Below are 15,893 nucleotides of genomic sequence, written 5' to 3'. Positions count from 1 at the left end.
TGCGTTTCACATCGCATGACCTAATACTTTGCGCCAGCAAGGTGGTTTCTGGAAGTCATTTAATTGATAGAGCAATCTTGGGCATTTCAGATGGCATATTCGAGCCATGGATGTTGCCATGTTGGTAGGTAGTGCTAATCGCCCAGTTAAAGGGAGCGTTCCACATTTATATGGACTTTTGAACTGAAAAAGCCATCTTGAAGACCTTGCGGTGCTGTTCACAATCCTATCATTCTTAAGACCAAAGCCCCTCTAGTTTCTGAGCTACACGCCCGCGAAAATTGGGAAAGATATTTCGGAAAGAGTATCTTAAAGCCATCTTGACATTCATGACGTCATACTATCGTTATTAAAATCCTACCATGCCATAAGGCATTTGGTGATCAAGGCCAACAAAATATGATTGTCGAGGGGTTCACATCTGGCATTCGTGAACGCGATTTTTAGACATAGCGGCTGCCAATTGGCTCTCTATCAATGCTGCGCAAGATACGATGACGTAATAAAACCATGACGCATTGGGGAGCATATTAAGTAAACAGCGAATTGTGCTGTCTAGAGCAGTCTTTTCCACTTAAAAAGCATACCAATAGTTACAAGTCGCCTTGCTTCATCATGTCTGATGCTCGCTCCAAAATCTTCAAATGTGAAACATTTCCTTCAATTTATCAAATACGTTTGACAGCGTCTGCCACTACTTGCTGGTGAAAGTGTTAACATTCCACCACTTACGATGCCCCTGGCTATTCGACTCCTCACTAAATGCTCGAATTTGACGCAAGGAAGTGCATAATATACTTATTCATTAATACTATTTTAACATTATCAACAAACAGATTTTAAGTACTCAAAATTCCAGAATAGTCTAGGTCCTCGCTATTGCATAACGGGTGAATGTTTCGCTGGGTATGTCTTGGCGACGAGAACATCCTACTATTTTATAAATAAGATCTCATTATTAGGCGGACTGCAGAGGTGGAAAGGGCTGCCTGCGGGCACCACTGCTATCGTTGCTATTGCTATTTTAGTGGTTCAAGAGCATGTTCACCCCAAGGCTTTCCTGTAAAGTTATTACTTAAGTTCTGCGGCGCTTGGCCACAGTCCTTAGTAATATAACCTGTCCCCGCATAAGAATCATGGCCTGCACGACGGGTTAAGCAGCCGTGTTTTGACTCCCATGGGTCAGCCAAACCAGGCCAGCGGGATACAGTGTGTCAATTTAGGTCTCTCCTCAACCTTTCAAACGACTTTCGCGATGACATTGGAGAAAATGGAATTGTTTACCTGTTGGCACGCTGAGCCATTCGCAGGCATCGTTGGGTGCGGCCATGTCAGGTGACCTGGGTCAAGCCTAATGTACGCGGTAGCCAGTTCGCTGACTTCAGAGCATGGTCTAGAAATGAAAGAAAAAGCTGTTCAACAGATGCAAACCACTTTGCAGAAATAACTATTTATTATTGGAAAATGCATTTTCAAAATTGCTCTGGGCATGCGGACGGAAACCAAAGATCAGGAGGCGCACCATCCCCCCAGCTTCTCCCCCCCCCCCGTGATGTAGCCCCCCAGCTATGAATCACGGCGTGGTTCGCGTGGAGCTGTCCATCGTCGGAAAGTTGAACCGCAAGTGAAAGCGTAACGTATCCAGCGCAGCGAAGACCGGTCATCGGGTGGCTGGGAAGGGAATGGATGCCTGTGTTCTGCAGGGTTGTAATCCACCAGATTAACTGACTGTCATATTTTTCTGACTGGGCTTGACTGATGCATGCTGTGCTGCTTTACCACGTGCACGGCCGGAGATCCGGGATTAACCTCTTACGCGCGTGCACACGTGGGCGCATGTTGGCACTGGGGTCACGTACGTGCGGAGTACATTACACAGCCTTGGATATTCTGGGCCACGAAAAAGTGGAGTCTGCGGCTCACGACGCTAGCAGGCACACGAAAAACAGGGACACGGGGGCGTCGGAGCCCCTTAACCGACCAGGAATTAAAAAAGGGTAACGGGGTCAGGACCAAGGGAAATATGAACGCGGGCAGTCAGGTGCCCGAGGTAGGTAAGAGCCCGCGATAAATCGAAATGGTCCTCCAGGATGCCCGCTCGTAATAATTTTAACCTTTGTTTTACATTACAGATCTATTGTGATTTAGTAATCGCAAGAGTTTTAAGGTACCGCTTAGCGTACCTTAAAACTGTGCTCGAGACGTCTTGGTGAAACTGCGCTTGAGGTGCCTGAGGCGATTTGGGAACGCAGTAACGGTTGGAGGGCCTCCCGGAAAGCGATAGACCTGGCGGTGTCATCATGAGTCCGAAATAGTCAACGTCCAACGGCTCCAAACCGGTCAGGTAACCCGCCACTAAAGCGAGATGAAAACGAATGCCTTGAAAAAAACTTATAGCTATTGAGATGGTATCAAATTCGGGCGCCTGGAAAGGTAAGCATGAACTCGCCGAAGCCAGAAATATGCCCACAATTCAGAAGTCCTTAACGGTTTATGGCCCAGTTAGAGGAGTCGCTGTGACATACATCGTCAAGCGCACCTCGCTACGCTGCCACGTCACGCCAAATAGCGTGACTTGCCAGCTAACTCAAGGACTTTGGAGATAGTCAAGTGTCACTAAACGGTGCCAGGGCCCGTGGGGTTGCCCTAGAACCCACATTTCCGAGGAAAGGAATATGAAAATTCTAACGTCTCTAGATAGCCATAGGGCTCCTAAAATATCCATATATTTTACGTGCAACACCTTCCAGGGGCTCAAGTGGAACTGCTCCGCTCAAACGTGAAACGCCAAGGATGTCTTCATTTACTCGAGAAGATGTCATGACATTGCTCGCCGTTTGCAGATGCCGTCAGACGACAACCTATACAAAACGTAGCATCCTTGCAGACCATTCAAGTTCGAATGTTAACCCCGAAAAAAACATGCAAGGAGATAAATTACTCCAACGAAAGGCACCATAAACGTTCAGAAAACACGTCTTCTGCTCTCTAACCAACACATGTGTTTTTCCAGTTTACCCAGTTCACAATCGCATACAAACATTGCCTTATGTTGAGTAAATGTCTGAGAAAGATACCAGTGCCAGCACCAGTACCCAAATAACTTAACCACAATACTATTATATTTTTTAATATTTTGCATGTTAATTTTTTTGCATACAGCATTGACAACTGTTGACGTCCGCACTACAATAGTCTAAGACTACAACACCTTTTGACACGCACATATCGTGAAACCAGACCCCAAAACATGGGTGCATGCATCATCTGTTTACGAATTTTATTTTTGTTACGCATTTCGCGCATTGCTGATATCTGCTCTTGCTCATCGCATCCTTACACGGCATACAAAGCTGTTAACGCAAGGCGACCAGTGCCGCAGGCATGGCGACCAATGTGTTAAACACGGTGGTCAATGCGTCATGCACGGCGGTCAATGCGTCATGCGCGGCGGTCAGTGCGTCACACACGGCGGTCAATGCGTCATGCACGACGATCCTTTAAACGCCGTGACGGTAGGCTCCCCTGTCGCCGATGTTTTGGGTATTACAGTCACAACCGTCCCGCGTCACGCTCCAAACGCTCTTGTAGGAGCCTGACGGCTTCCGCTGACCCGTTCGCTGCCGGTCTCTGGAGCGCCACTTCACATCTCTGGTGACGCTGTGGTGGGAGACATCTCTTGGACAGAGACGCCTTCGGTCTCCGTCCCAGTTCTCCTCGCATCGACTGGAGCGCCACCTGGACTCGATGGGAAGTGTGACCGCCGCCACTAGCGCCACCTGGGGAGGTTGGACGCTTGGCCGCGCCCACTGCCAGCCTCCAGGTGGCTGGCCAATTCTTCGTCCAGCAGCAGCTCAAAGTCCGTCAGATGCTCGGCCGGGGGCACCTTGTTCCAGTGGACACTGCGGGAAACCGGATGCAGTCAGGTGTGACGCTGCTTACTGAGCGCCAATAATGGCTCCGAAAGAGCGGAGCGGAGAATGATCGAGTGTGTTCTGTATCTTACTCTGGAATTCCATCCGGTGGAAGAACGACTTTGATGATGTTGTCGATGAGCTTTTGCTTCATTATCCTGTCGTTTGCAGTTGTCGATGACAGGGATGGGGAGGCATTTACCTGCCAGAGTACAGGCGATGTTAACTTAGGTAAGTAGTTGGCACATTCGTATCGACGCTTTAGTTAAGACTTTATATCACGTGCCTGCGGATGTTTTCCATCACAAGTTGTGCATGGTATGGACCCCGTTTTAACTATACAAGATATACGGTGACGCGGATGCCTCAATGATATGGAGACTGACCGAATCTCTCAAATAGTGTCATACGTTTCGTAATCAACGACTTCAGATACGGAAACTGATTACGGTTTCTGTTCGCGGTCGAATGCCTGGTCAGATGGCGCGTGCGGGATATTGATGCTAGCCGAATACTGGTTGGTCCCACCTGGTCTGGTGGACAAAGTACGCCGGTCGTCGACTAAACCGCGGAGTAAACCTATGGGCGGCACCGGACGTCACGAGCCCGCGTAACAACCCACTCGCCCTCCGAGACGCAGCAGTCGGCCGGCTCTCAATGCTGCGGGAGTCAACGGAGTAACTCCGGAGTTAACGAAGCAACTCTAACCGCGAACGGTTCAGCCCGACAACAGAGACGACAAGGTCCGAAGCGAACCTCACGTGTAGTTATTGGTCGGCTACAGTCGCTGCGTCCAGTTCGCGTGCGTCCCCCAGTTCGTCCTGCAGTCACGCTGACCTCAATAAGCCACGGCTTCAGGTTCTGGTCAATGATGATGTCGTAGCCGTAGCACTCGAAGCAGTGCCGATCGCTGACCATCACCGGTGTGATGGCCTTCAGCGAGTGCACCAGCAGCCAGGTGATGTCGTTGAAGAGCTTGTCGGTGACCTGGCGCCCGCGGGTGCCCTCCAGGAAGAGCCGGAGGTTTTCCATCGACCACTTGCCGCCGTGGATGTTGTTGTACTCGCCCTGCAGGACAAGCCATACGTGGCTCGAAAGCTTTTGTTCGAATGAAATGCCCATGGTCACGGATTGTATTTGCAAATCCAATTTTGAAGCCAAAGCAGTGTATTACAATGAACAATGTTTGGCAAGGTGGGAAGGTGGGACACTTAACACACAATGATTTAACAGGGACTCTTTAAAGCGATGATTGGCAGGTGTGTAAACGGATGACACCCACAGGTGTAATGCTTACCCCTCGCTTTTGTACGGAAACGTTGGTGAGGTGAACAAACATGTTGTCCAGTTCTTGCGTGTTCAAGTCATACTTGATGGTGCAGAAGCGACAAAAGCCCATTTTGAACAGATAGACCTTCAGTGGTCGAAACGATGTCACGAGGACGTATATTCTGAGATCAAACTTCTTACCCCCAATCAAAAGCGGGTTATCGATGTACCTGAAAATGGTTCGAGAATCGTCGTAGAAGCAAGCGCTTCGCATTGACAAACCTTGGTTCTTTTTTGATTGAGAGAACACAATAAGGTTTGGTAACCTGTGTGGTAAATATAAAAACTCTAAACGCGGTATACTGCAGAGCGTATAGGAGAATTCGTGGCATGCGCTACACAGATCATATCATAGCCAGATCCATACAGGGGACCCGGCTTTTCGCCGCGGAATGCGAGGCATCAACAGCAATAGTTACATGATAACCATCTTGAGAGCCGCCTGTGACCTGGATCCGGGTAGCTGTAACGGACTTGTGTAACGTACCTGGAGATCACGTACGTATCCTTGACCAGGGCCGGGTTAAACGGCGTCTTCGAGTCGCGTGACCACTTTTTAATCTGCGACAGCTTGTTGACGAGGAAGATGCCGATTCCTTGGCTCTTGCCCGCCGGCTTCAGGATCCACGTACTGTTCGGGTTCTTCCTGAACTCCTCCACGAACAGGTTGTAATCCGCGGGGAGCATAAAAGTCACGGGGATGAAATCCAGATGGACATAGCGGCCCTGGGGCAAGTACAACAGAGCACTGTCAGCAGAAATCGGGACCACCATGGGATCTGTGTAACCGCTGCTGTGGTCCACGCGGAACACGATTGCCAGCATCTGCATCCGACAGCTTACGTGGCGACGTCCTCACCTGTTCGTTCCGCTCCCCCAGGACATTGCCGTCTCTCTCAAGGTCCTTGCGGTAGCGCTTGACGTTCTTCACCATTAAATCCTTTCGCGTGATCTCGTAGTGGGTGGGAAAGTGGTTCATTATCCTGTTAACACATCAAATTGCATCAGCAACACTCAGATCAAAGAAACGTAGCACTTCACATACCATCGGGAAATGACAGACAGTTGCAGAACGCGGCTATACTCGACCTCGGCGATTTCGCCACCATCGCCAGTTAACGTGATATGACCAGCCTTTGTGGTCCCTTATGTTATGTACTTGAGCAAAACAGGCACCAGCCTCGAAGTTCACAACTACTTTTACAAGATTCTGCAGCTTAAAGTACCTTGTATCAGTTACCTGTTTGGGTTGGTGATACGAGGTTAAATTGATGTGTCCAGGTTGTGAAAATATATGGATAGGACTACTTTGGGCCGAAAAGTGTCAAATTGTATTTCTGGAGCAAAGGTAATGTCAACAGAGTTCATAGGCAAACGACAGATTAGCATGGCCTTGACCACGCACGATATGAAAATTGCAATGTTTGCGTTTTCGCAATAACGCTAGCGGTATATCAAGGAAGGCCCAGAGATTTGAGCTTTACCTGACGTGACCTAAACCTAGGTTGATCCCAGGATTAAGGTGGCATCGTAAGTCATTGTGGTATCCGCATGCCGAGAGTACATTTTGAACGACCAGCAGGACCACTTCAAAGGAAAATGTTTACCGCATGATTTCAACGTGTCGTATAAAACCATAACACGGTCGCTCTCTTTCGGCTTCACCTTATGTGCTAGTCAGCGACTGAGAAAAAAACCATAACCATAAAAAATAATCGGATAAGCGGAGCTTTTGAGATGCCAACCAACATATCTGCCACACAGTGCATTTATGACCCGTCCCGTCCCACCACAGCTACAACTGCAACTATGCGCTATTCAATTACGCTCCATTTCTATTACTGCATGATAGGCCGCGTTGTTTGGAACAGCCATTTGTGGTGAGGTCGGCCAGCGCATGCAGGCGTCGACTTACTGATGGTCTCCCATTCGATAACCGCTGTCTACACTGAACAAGCTCCGGGTGGTGTTAGTCGATGCCCTGCAGAAAACGCAACGAGTCAATGCGCCGGCTATTCGAAACAGGTCGAGCATAGAACAATGTAGCGTGGATGCATCCGCTCTCTATTACAAATTCTTAAGAGATGCAATACAATAAGATTGCATTGAGGATCTCGCATAGCAGAATTTTTCCGGCATCCACGGTACATAAATTGCACACGAAAGCAAAAACACATGGACACTATACACGGTGATGAAAATGACGCAATCTATTCATCTCGAGTGCAGGTAGGCGACTAGGCTGTTTTAAAGGCAAGGGCGCTAACGGTGGAAGACGAGCGAACATCTGATAGCAGCGAATTCAACATGCGGATCACCAGGTGAAAAAGATGATCAGCGCGCGGATTTGGGCGCACTCGCAGGAGTTGTAACATACCGTCAGCTGCGGCCCAAGTTACACGTGAGGACAGCGGGGCACGACCGACCACCCGTCTGTGCGACACCTCGGTTGCACGGGTGTCCGCCAAAATGTTTCGCACTGTCATCATGTCTCGCTCGGTAATCATATCTGGTATTTTCGGCCAACCCAAGTCCAACAACGCGGGAGATACTCGACAGTAGTTATGGAGGCTGAGGACGACTCGGGCGACGAAGTTCAGTTTTTTTTTTGTTTAAACCCTCTGTCGTTCTAGAAACAGGGAGGCAATATCGCACGCACCGTAATATCTGGATGGTTAAGTGCACCACTATAAACATGACATCGACTTAATACCGTCGAGGCCGATAATAACTGTAAGTTGTTCTTAAAAGTTCGCAGCCATTTAAAGGAAGTATTATGGCTCGAGACGTCGACGTCTGACACACCGAAATTAAGGGCTCTCGTGATCAAAACTTGCCTCTACAGAGTACAAGACAACCTCAAAATAAGCTAACGTCTTATCGCTGCGTTAGATGCTTACGTATCGATGAAGAAGCATGGAAATTTCATGTTCATCATTTGCGTACACATGCTGGAAATTTGGGACTACAAATCCATTTCAAGATGATGTTTAAGGTAAACAACTACTTCACCGTTATGTTACAGCAATGAGTACTGATTACCAACCTGTGCGAGGGACGATCACACGCGTTGCGAGCTTATGCAATCTCCCTAACATGACCAGCCTGTGCCTCTTTTGAGCTGGCAGTCGACTGTGGGCCCATCCCATACGAAGCCCCACGCTGCAGGCTGCCCGTGGGTGCAGTCCGAGCAAAGCTGCCCGCGGGTGCAGTCCAGGCGAAACTGCCCGCGGGAGCAGTCCAGGTGAAGCTGCCCGCGGGTGCAGTCCGAGCAAAACTGCCCGCGGATATAGTCCGAGCAAAGCTACCCGCGGGTGCAGTCCAGGCGACGTCTGTATACGCACCAGTAGAAGTTCCAATCCTCCTCGGGTCCGACTGGCACCCAGCCTCGTCGCTCCAGGTTCGAGAGCACCACCGAGCGGTCCACGTCCGTGCAGTAGGCCAGCCGAGCCATGGCGGTCGGGTCACGGGGTCACGCTAGCACCGCACTGACACTGCGCTGAGGGAACTGTCGGTTCAGTGGCTGACATGCGCTGACACTGGCCATCGCGGCGCCCCGCTGACGCTCCAACGGGGGCGCCCGGCCGCTCAGAGGCTGACACTGACACACAATAACACCGGCCACCATGGCACCCCACTGACACTGCACAGGGAGCACCCGACGGCTGAGCAGCTGACACGCATACTGACAACGGTACAGAGCGGGGCACCGACAGAGACAGGTCATCGCATGGCACGCTGACCGACGACGCAGTTTACAAGCTGCATAAGACAGACGTTACAGGTCACCTGGTGCCAAGCTGACGGATGGCACAGGTCACCGCGCGGCGCAATGACGAGGAAGATCACCCGGCGTCACATCACGCCAAGCGCCTTAGATGCTGGGCCGCACACGACAGTCGGTGCAGGCTCCCATGTGGCATACTGACTGGTGGCACAGTCACCAGGTGGCTAACCAGCTAGTGGCGCAAGTCATCGAGCGGTACGCCGAATGACAACGCCGGTCACTAACCGGCACACTGACATGTGGCACGGTCCGCCGAGCCGCATGTCAACTGGTGATGCAGGTCACCAGTGGACACATCTTCTCGGGCATGAGCCATAAGGCGGTACACCGACCGGCAGCACTAGCCACCGAGCGGCGCAGGCAGACAACTCAGACCACAACGCGCCATGGTGACTGGTGACCCATGTCAACTGGCGGCGCACTGACTACGTAAACCACCGGGCGACGCACCGACTAAAGGCGGCAGCGACGACGAACGACCGCGACTGCCGGCGCGGGCTGGACGATGGCAGTTCCCGGTGCGTCGGTTCACTCCCCGCTGCATCGATGACGCTATCCGCGTTACCATGGCGACAACTGAGTTCAGGCTGGGTGTGCGCCGTTCATGTGGCTGCTTGGGCGGAGATCAGCGTGCTTTATTCTATGACTCGGTAGCGTGCACTACATTACGCTGGAAGGGCGAGTGGCTGCCAGGATTGTGGGAACTCTCCAGGAAACTTAAAGCCGAAAGTTAGCTGCGGGAGATGGACTGACCCTGGGAACACCGACATCACTACAACGTAAGGAATTTTTGTAGTCTGTGAGTGTGCATTCTGTCGAAGTCTCCTCCACTTCAATGCCACGTGGTGGCACGCGTTGCCACGCTGCCTTTCTGTTCCATGTGGCTGCTTTTGCCGGATGCTTCCAGCGTCAGGTGGAAAAAACACGTGCCATACCACTGCATGCCATTTGTTCTACAGCATGGAGTTGCATTTCACCACACGTCGCTTAGTCCAAGCAGATTCGCTCCGGTTTGATGCGTGACGATGCATGATGGCAATACGCCTGTAGCCGATGACTTTTTACTTTTAAACGTTGGCGGAAGATGCCCCTGTACTCGGTCAAATTCCCTCCGCGAAAGACCAGATACCACCTCACCCCCCCCCCCCCCCTCAACCCCACTTGCAGCTCTTCTGACCTTGTTTCAGCTCCATCACGTATCGCAGCGAATTCGCTATATCTGTTCGTGGCTTTTTACCTGACCGCAGGATTGAAATTTCCTGGGGAAACCGTAATCTCGGGGTAGGTTAGGCAAATCCATATTTGGGATCGATGGCATAATGGGGATGCCCCAATGTCTCTCCTCCTTTTTTTCTTTTCTCGAAAATTCTTTCACCTTAGAGCACGTGAATTCCAGCTAATTTCACCTTGCCTGCTGAGTGAATGCTAAATGAAAAGTCTTTATAATTTTTAAGGACACTTCCTGGATCTGCAAGAACTGGTGGGCAGTACAGGCATTCTCGTCGCAAGAAAAAACAACTCGGTGAAGCAGTGTCTCCAAAACGACGGTTTGAGCATTACCTTTAGCAATATCTGGGACGGCTCGTGGCACTATGGGCCATGCCCTTTAACAAGCGCTGATTTCTAAACGACTCTGCGCACGTTACATCGTAGCGTATCATCAGCATCATCATTCCTTGAAAGCGGGTATGGACGGATCCCTCGTTATTGCCATTTTTTGAAAATATCCCATCAAAACATCCGCCGTTGTTGCAGCAGAACGATGGGCGGAACTGGACCGAACCCGCGGGCTAGATTTGATGTTGGATTCTGACTGGTGCTGACTGGTTCTGACTGGTTCTGACTGGTTCTGACTGGTATGACTGGTTTAGTAAGTCCTTGCGCTCACAGCTTGCCATCCAAGCACTCAGTCTGCAAAACACATTGCAACATGAGGTGCACATAAACAAAAAGCAAACAAACAAGTAGGTTGTGGTTGAATCATGGTAGATAATACAGTATGCTATCAACCATTGCTCCCACTATCATGCTAACAGCAGCCCACACCATCAACACGCGCCCGGGTGGCCGGTTGGATACTCTTCTCTCGGGTCGGGGTCAGTGTGACCCCCTGAGATCTTAAGAGCTAAGATGGCTAGAGACACCAAACTCACAGGGTGTGTTGATCTGTACGACATTTCGCTTCGGTCAAGGTTTAAGCCATCCAGGTCATGACCTTCTGGTTTAATAAGATCAAATAATGTCAAACTCCAAGTTGGTCTCTAAAGTGCCCCAGAGCCTAGATACCTATTCTAAGCAAAAGTCTTCATGCTCATTCAAGGTCAGCGACCTTATTTAACCCTTCGAAGGCCATGGTGATCAAAATCGTACAACACTGCTTTGAGCTTTGCATCTGAATACGCGACAAACATTAAGCTAAGTAGTGTGTTCAATAAAAATAAAATGTTGACCTGAGTTATTTTAATTCAGTGGGCTACTCTCACCTATAGTCAGTTCATGGAAGATGTTTAATGCGGTTTATGTCATCAATGGATTCAGAGGAGTTCCAGAAACTACCCCAAACAGCGAGCCCTAGAGCAATAAAACATGTTGGTTTTGACCTTGGTGTGACCTTTGTATGAGTGGCTTTGTTGAAAAACGGAAGTTCCAAACCAAAGCAGAACCCTGGTCCACAAGACGTCCATAAAAACACTTAGAGTACTCAGGTAACTTCTGTTCTCTTTTTCGAGCTTCCTAACCGTTCAACTCTCACCCGAAAAGTGTGCGTAATTCCCACACCACAGTTTATTGGCAAACACTCTGATAAGTTTTTGTCAGCTGAGGTTCTGTGCTCCGCTCTGCGCGGTCGCAATTCTAGCCTGCTGGCGACGGATTGCACGTCTGCGCGTCAGCCGTGTTCTGCGCAATCCACGGCAGCACAGACGTGACGCGCGCGAACACGTCCGGCACGTTGGCGTGGGCACAGGGCTGCCCGTACGACACAACGCCGATAAGCGCAAACCTGCCGTCAACGTTGGTGACCAGCGGGCCGCCGCTGTCGCCCATGCAGACCGACTTGCCGCCGTTGGGGTAGCCCCCGGCGCAGATCATGTTGTCGAGGAGGCTGGTCCACTTGGTGCGGCAGTTGTCTTGCGACCAGACGGGCAGCTGGACCTCCTGCAGGGTGGTCGCTTGCGGATCGCTGGCGCCAAGGCGGCCGAACCCGGTGGCGATGGCCGTGGCTCCGGCGTACGTCTGGCCGGCCGCCGGCAGGCAGACGGGCGCAACGCGTGCGGTGAACGCGATCTCGCGATCCAGCCGCAGCAGCGAGAAGTCGAAGCCGGAGCTGAAGGCCGACGAGTAGCTGGGGTGGTCGAGGATCTGACTGACGGAGTAGCGCGTTTCGCCGTCATTGACGCCGATCTGGTGGTCACCAAGCAGCACCTGGATCTGCCCGGCCGTTGTGCCAGCGGTGCAGTGCGCCGCCGTCAGCACGTACCGGTTGTTGATGACGCTGCCGCCACAGAAGGTGCGCGTGGCGCCCACGCTCACCAGGCCCGCCTGCCACGGGTACTGGCCGGGCGTGGCCTCGGCACCGCCGACAACCCTGGCCGGCGAAGCAACCCCGCAACAGGTGCCGCCGGCGGGCGCGACGGTGGTGGTGGTCGTCGTCGTCGTGGTTGACGCAGCGTCGGGCACGGTGATCACGCAGCGGAAGCCGGAGGAGGTCACCCAGGCGTCTGACTTGAAGCGGATGACGAGCGAAACAGCGCTGACCGTGGCGATGCTGCTGCCTCCGCAGTACTTGTCGCCGTTGATGGAGAGGAAGTCGTAGCGGCATGTGGAGTGTTCCTCCAAGCTGAACTTGCGACAGCTGATGCTGATCGGCTGGCCCTGCTCACCGGTCACCGTCAGGGTGAAGTCGATGTTGGCTGGGTAGTTGTTAGGATACCCAGGTGAGTAGAAGCGGTATCTACCCACTGGCAGCTCATAGACATCGCGATTCTCCCCGCCCTCAAGGCAGGCCCTTGCGGTTAAACGGCACGGGAACGAGGGAGCCCTCTGAACTCTCCCCGAAGGGAATCAGGGATCCAAACGAGCCGGAGCCGCCGCTGTACGGGAGCGCTATATCGGAGCCACTGTACGGGAGCCCGGATTCCCTTCCCGACCATCGGGCGACGAAGCCAAGCGAGCTCAGCACGAGACACGAGGCGACTGCGAGGCGGAGCATGGCTGGGTGATGCGGCATTCGCGATCACGCTCGCTTAAATACCGCGACGTCGCGCACAGGTGCAAGGACTTGCCTCCTACCTGCCAGTGCCTGCCGTTGTTCTTGTATGGTGACCTGTCATGGCGCCTTGGCTTCTGAATGCCGAATATGAACGTTTAATCATCAGGCAAAGAATTCTCCCTCGGAGGAATGCGGGGTCGAAAGGTTGTGGGAATTGTGGCGCGTCACCAAGTGTCATGCTTCAAAAAACACGTGCGAAAACAAGTGTGCTGTGTTAATGAAAAAGCGGCTAACCGACGAAGCAGCCCCGATATTGCGTGACGAAAAAGTGAACACGCTTAGCAAGTTTCTTAACCAATCTGATTACATTCAATGATGCAACTTTGCTGCAGTTCTCACGAGCCGCGCAGTGTCTTAACGCATGGGCACCAGAGTAAGCCAGCGTGCCTGTTCGCCAATTTGGACGAGAGCTGAAGGTCAAACTTGTTACGCCAAGCCCAGATAGCTGATTTGCCACTACTGCCGCACGTCCTGCTGTGTGTGCGGTGACTGTGCTGTAATCGTGTGCATGCTTTTCTCCACTGTGCGAAAGCAGAAGGGGCCGATACCCCTGACTTTTGAAGACATTAAAATAACTCAGCACGTCCTATATACGCTCTGTTCATGTCCTTCTGGCCTGTAGACTTGGGAATTTCTATGAAATGGTGCACTGCCTGTCGATGTACCCAGATTTGGACGGATCCCACCGCCGTATAACATGTGAAATGGATGGGACATAGGTCACAAATCAGATGCTGGTACAACCTTAGTGGTGTCACTTGTGTTGGTCGATCAGCTGATTATCGGTTCTGCATCAATGTCAACGAATCTACGCAGCGTCCAAGAAAACTAAAATAGTGGTAGGCTCATTTATATTGCATGTCATCATACTTGATTCTGCAGTGAATAATTTTGGTTATTGCGGTTTTTCATTAATGCAGTTATCTATAAACTAGCTGTTTCAAAAACGCCAGTTGATGAAAGTTCAGCCAGCTGAGTCTGTTCCTTTGCCTCGGTTCAGTGCTTTCCGATTTCTATCACCTTAGCCAAAACGATATGAACCAAACGTATGGCGGATAGATTAGTTCAGGATAAGTCCGATGCCACCGTTATTTTGTGTTATGGCATGTGCTTTCTCGTCCTCCTGCTAAGATGCTGTGATGAAAACTCGTGGTTACCTGTGTTGTGGCTGTTTGTTTTGCACTGGGATGGAAAGAAGCTTCTATGACAGTGCCAGGTAACAGCAGACTTGTTGACGGGCCAGTCTGCAGAAAGTGGCAGATCTCGACGAAATCTCGCTGGGGCAGCACTGGAGAAATATAAATTTTAGGGCAGGGTTTTCAATGTTTTGGGCAGAAATACACTAAAATGAGGCAACCTACGATACTGTGGTGCAGCTAGCGCTACCCTGGGTCAGAGGCAGTCCACGTTAACAGGGGTAGCGGTCACGGCGGAGCGCGAAAACGACTGCACGGTCGCGAAAAGAAGTGGCGAGTTAACAAAAGCAAGAAAGCGTTAATGCAAATTGCACCACATCTGTCTCAACTTCGTCATGTCTGTCTCAGTTAATTCCATGCTGTGAGGAAAATTGGAACTTGTAAAATGGAAAATTTGGAACCCTTCAGCCATTTTTCACTTGGTTCATATAACACAGCGTTTTTTTTTTACACAACTGTCTCCATCAATTTGAAAATAGAAAGATGGTATAAAAAGTTCAGTCCCAATGATGACCCTTCATTTGTAATTTGACTTTCAATTCAGGCAAACCACCAGGCTGCTTTAATGTACTGTTTTTTGGGCGCCGTTCCATCTGTCGCCTGCACAATTGTCAGCTGGTAAGAGTGACGTCATGCGTGTTGACGGATCATTCGATGTGTGGGCTGACGAAAAGGCTTTTTTACCGACTTTTACAGACGCTACCGTCCTTTTTTCCTTTATCTTTCAACTAACTATTCTAGACTTCACACTAAGTAAGGTCTCTCGATCCTTCATTGCGACATCTACTGGTATGGGGCCCGTTCTTTCATTGAACTCCCACTTGTACCGACGGCCGTATCCGAAACGCGATGCGCTTCTTTCCTGTTCTCCATCCTTCATGATTGCTCTGACGCTGTTAATGTACTGGGGAACGAACCACACACCACATCAATCTATTTCACTCACCTTTCCATGGCGTCTCTTGCTAGTCCAACTCCCTTCTCATTTATCCCACGTCGCAATCTAAAATTAGGATCAAGTGTCCCTACCCCACCTAACGTACTTGCATAGGCCAGACCTGCCGAATCAAACTCCTGCTTCTAGGTCAGAGGGATGTTTAATTTGGTAGCGCTTTCTTTCGATGCCGACGGGCTGACAAAAAATTCAGGCATCATCACCAGCTGGCGCGTGACGTCACAAATTACGTAACTTTTAAGGCACACGACGGGACGTGGTGGGAATACTGGGCCGTTATTGGTGCTGACAAACGTGCGGACGACGGATCGAACGCGGCCCAGGTAAAAAAAAACTGGAATTTAATCGTGAGGAAGAAGATCATCTACAAACTATGGGTTAGAAAATTAATCAAACAACCAGGATGGCTACTTCTATTACGTTGTGAGTTGCTGATCCGTGC

General features: G+C 50.8%; 2 protein-coding genes across 3 annotated transcripts; both read right to left on the bottom strand.

Moving 5' to 3' along the window:
* Positions 1-2,851: 2,851 nt before the first annotated feature.
* On the bottom strand, positions 2,852-15,613 carry TTLL1B (Tubulin tyrosine ligase-like 1B). Of its 2 annotated transcripts, none has more exons than XM_037214812.1 (9): positions 15,443-15,613; positions 8,588-8,737; positions 7,159-7,224; positions 6,103-6,226; positions 5,731-5,969; positions 5,212-5,413; positions 4,752-4,982; positions 4,007-4,116; positions 2,852-3,902 (listed from the first exon to the last, which is right to left on the bottom strand). In XM_037214812.1, the coding sequence occupies exons 2-9, from the start codon at positions 8,695-8,697 to the stop codon at positions 3,770-3,772; spliced, it is 1,215 nt and encodes a 404-aa protein (XP_037070707.1). In that variant the 5' UTR covers positions 8,698-8,737; positions 15,443-15,613; the 3' UTR covers positions 2,852-3,769. The 2 variants fall into 2 exon arrangements, with proteins under 2 accessions (XP_037070707.1, XP_037070706.1); XM_037214811.1 differs by lacking the exon at positions 15,443-15,613 and adding an exon at positions 9,256-9,467 and having other exon boundaries at positions 8,588-8,742.
* Positions 11,799-13,092, bottom strand: LOC119091899 (chymotrypsin-2; the record flags this gene model as incomplete). The annotated part of the gene is made up of 1 exon (XM_037214813.1): positions 11,799-13,092. A coding segment is annotated over one exon (1,209 nt), but the record flags the coding sequence as incomplete, so codon positions are not given.
* Positions 15,614-15,893: the final 280 nt, after the last annotated feature.

This window comes from Pollicipes pollicipes, unplaced genomic scaffold (assembly GCF_011947565.3).
Source record: "Pollicipes pollicipes isolate AB1234 unplaced genomic scaffold, Ppol_2.1 Scaffold_3447;HRSCAF=4054_pilon_pilon_pilon, whole genome shotgun sequence".
NCBI lineage: Eukaryota > Metazoa > Arthropoda > Thecostraca > Pollicipedomorpha > Pollicipedidae > Pollicipes > Pollicipes pollicipes.
This window is presented reverse-complemented; position numbering and strand designations above follow the sequence as displayed.

Coding starts and splice junctions, on each gene's coding strand:
- TTLL1B (XM_037214812.1), bottom strand. CDS start 8,697: ATGGCTCGGCTGGCCTACTGCACGGACGTGGACCGCTCGGTGGTGCTC. Junction 6,227..7,158: donor TATCGAATGGGAGACCATCA/GTAAGTCGACGC, acceptor ATGTGTTAACAG/GATAATGAACCACTTTCCCA. Junction 4,983..5,211: donor TTTCCGTACAAAAGCGAGGG/GTAAGCATTACA, acceptor CTTGTCCTGCAG/GGCGAGTACAACAACATCCA.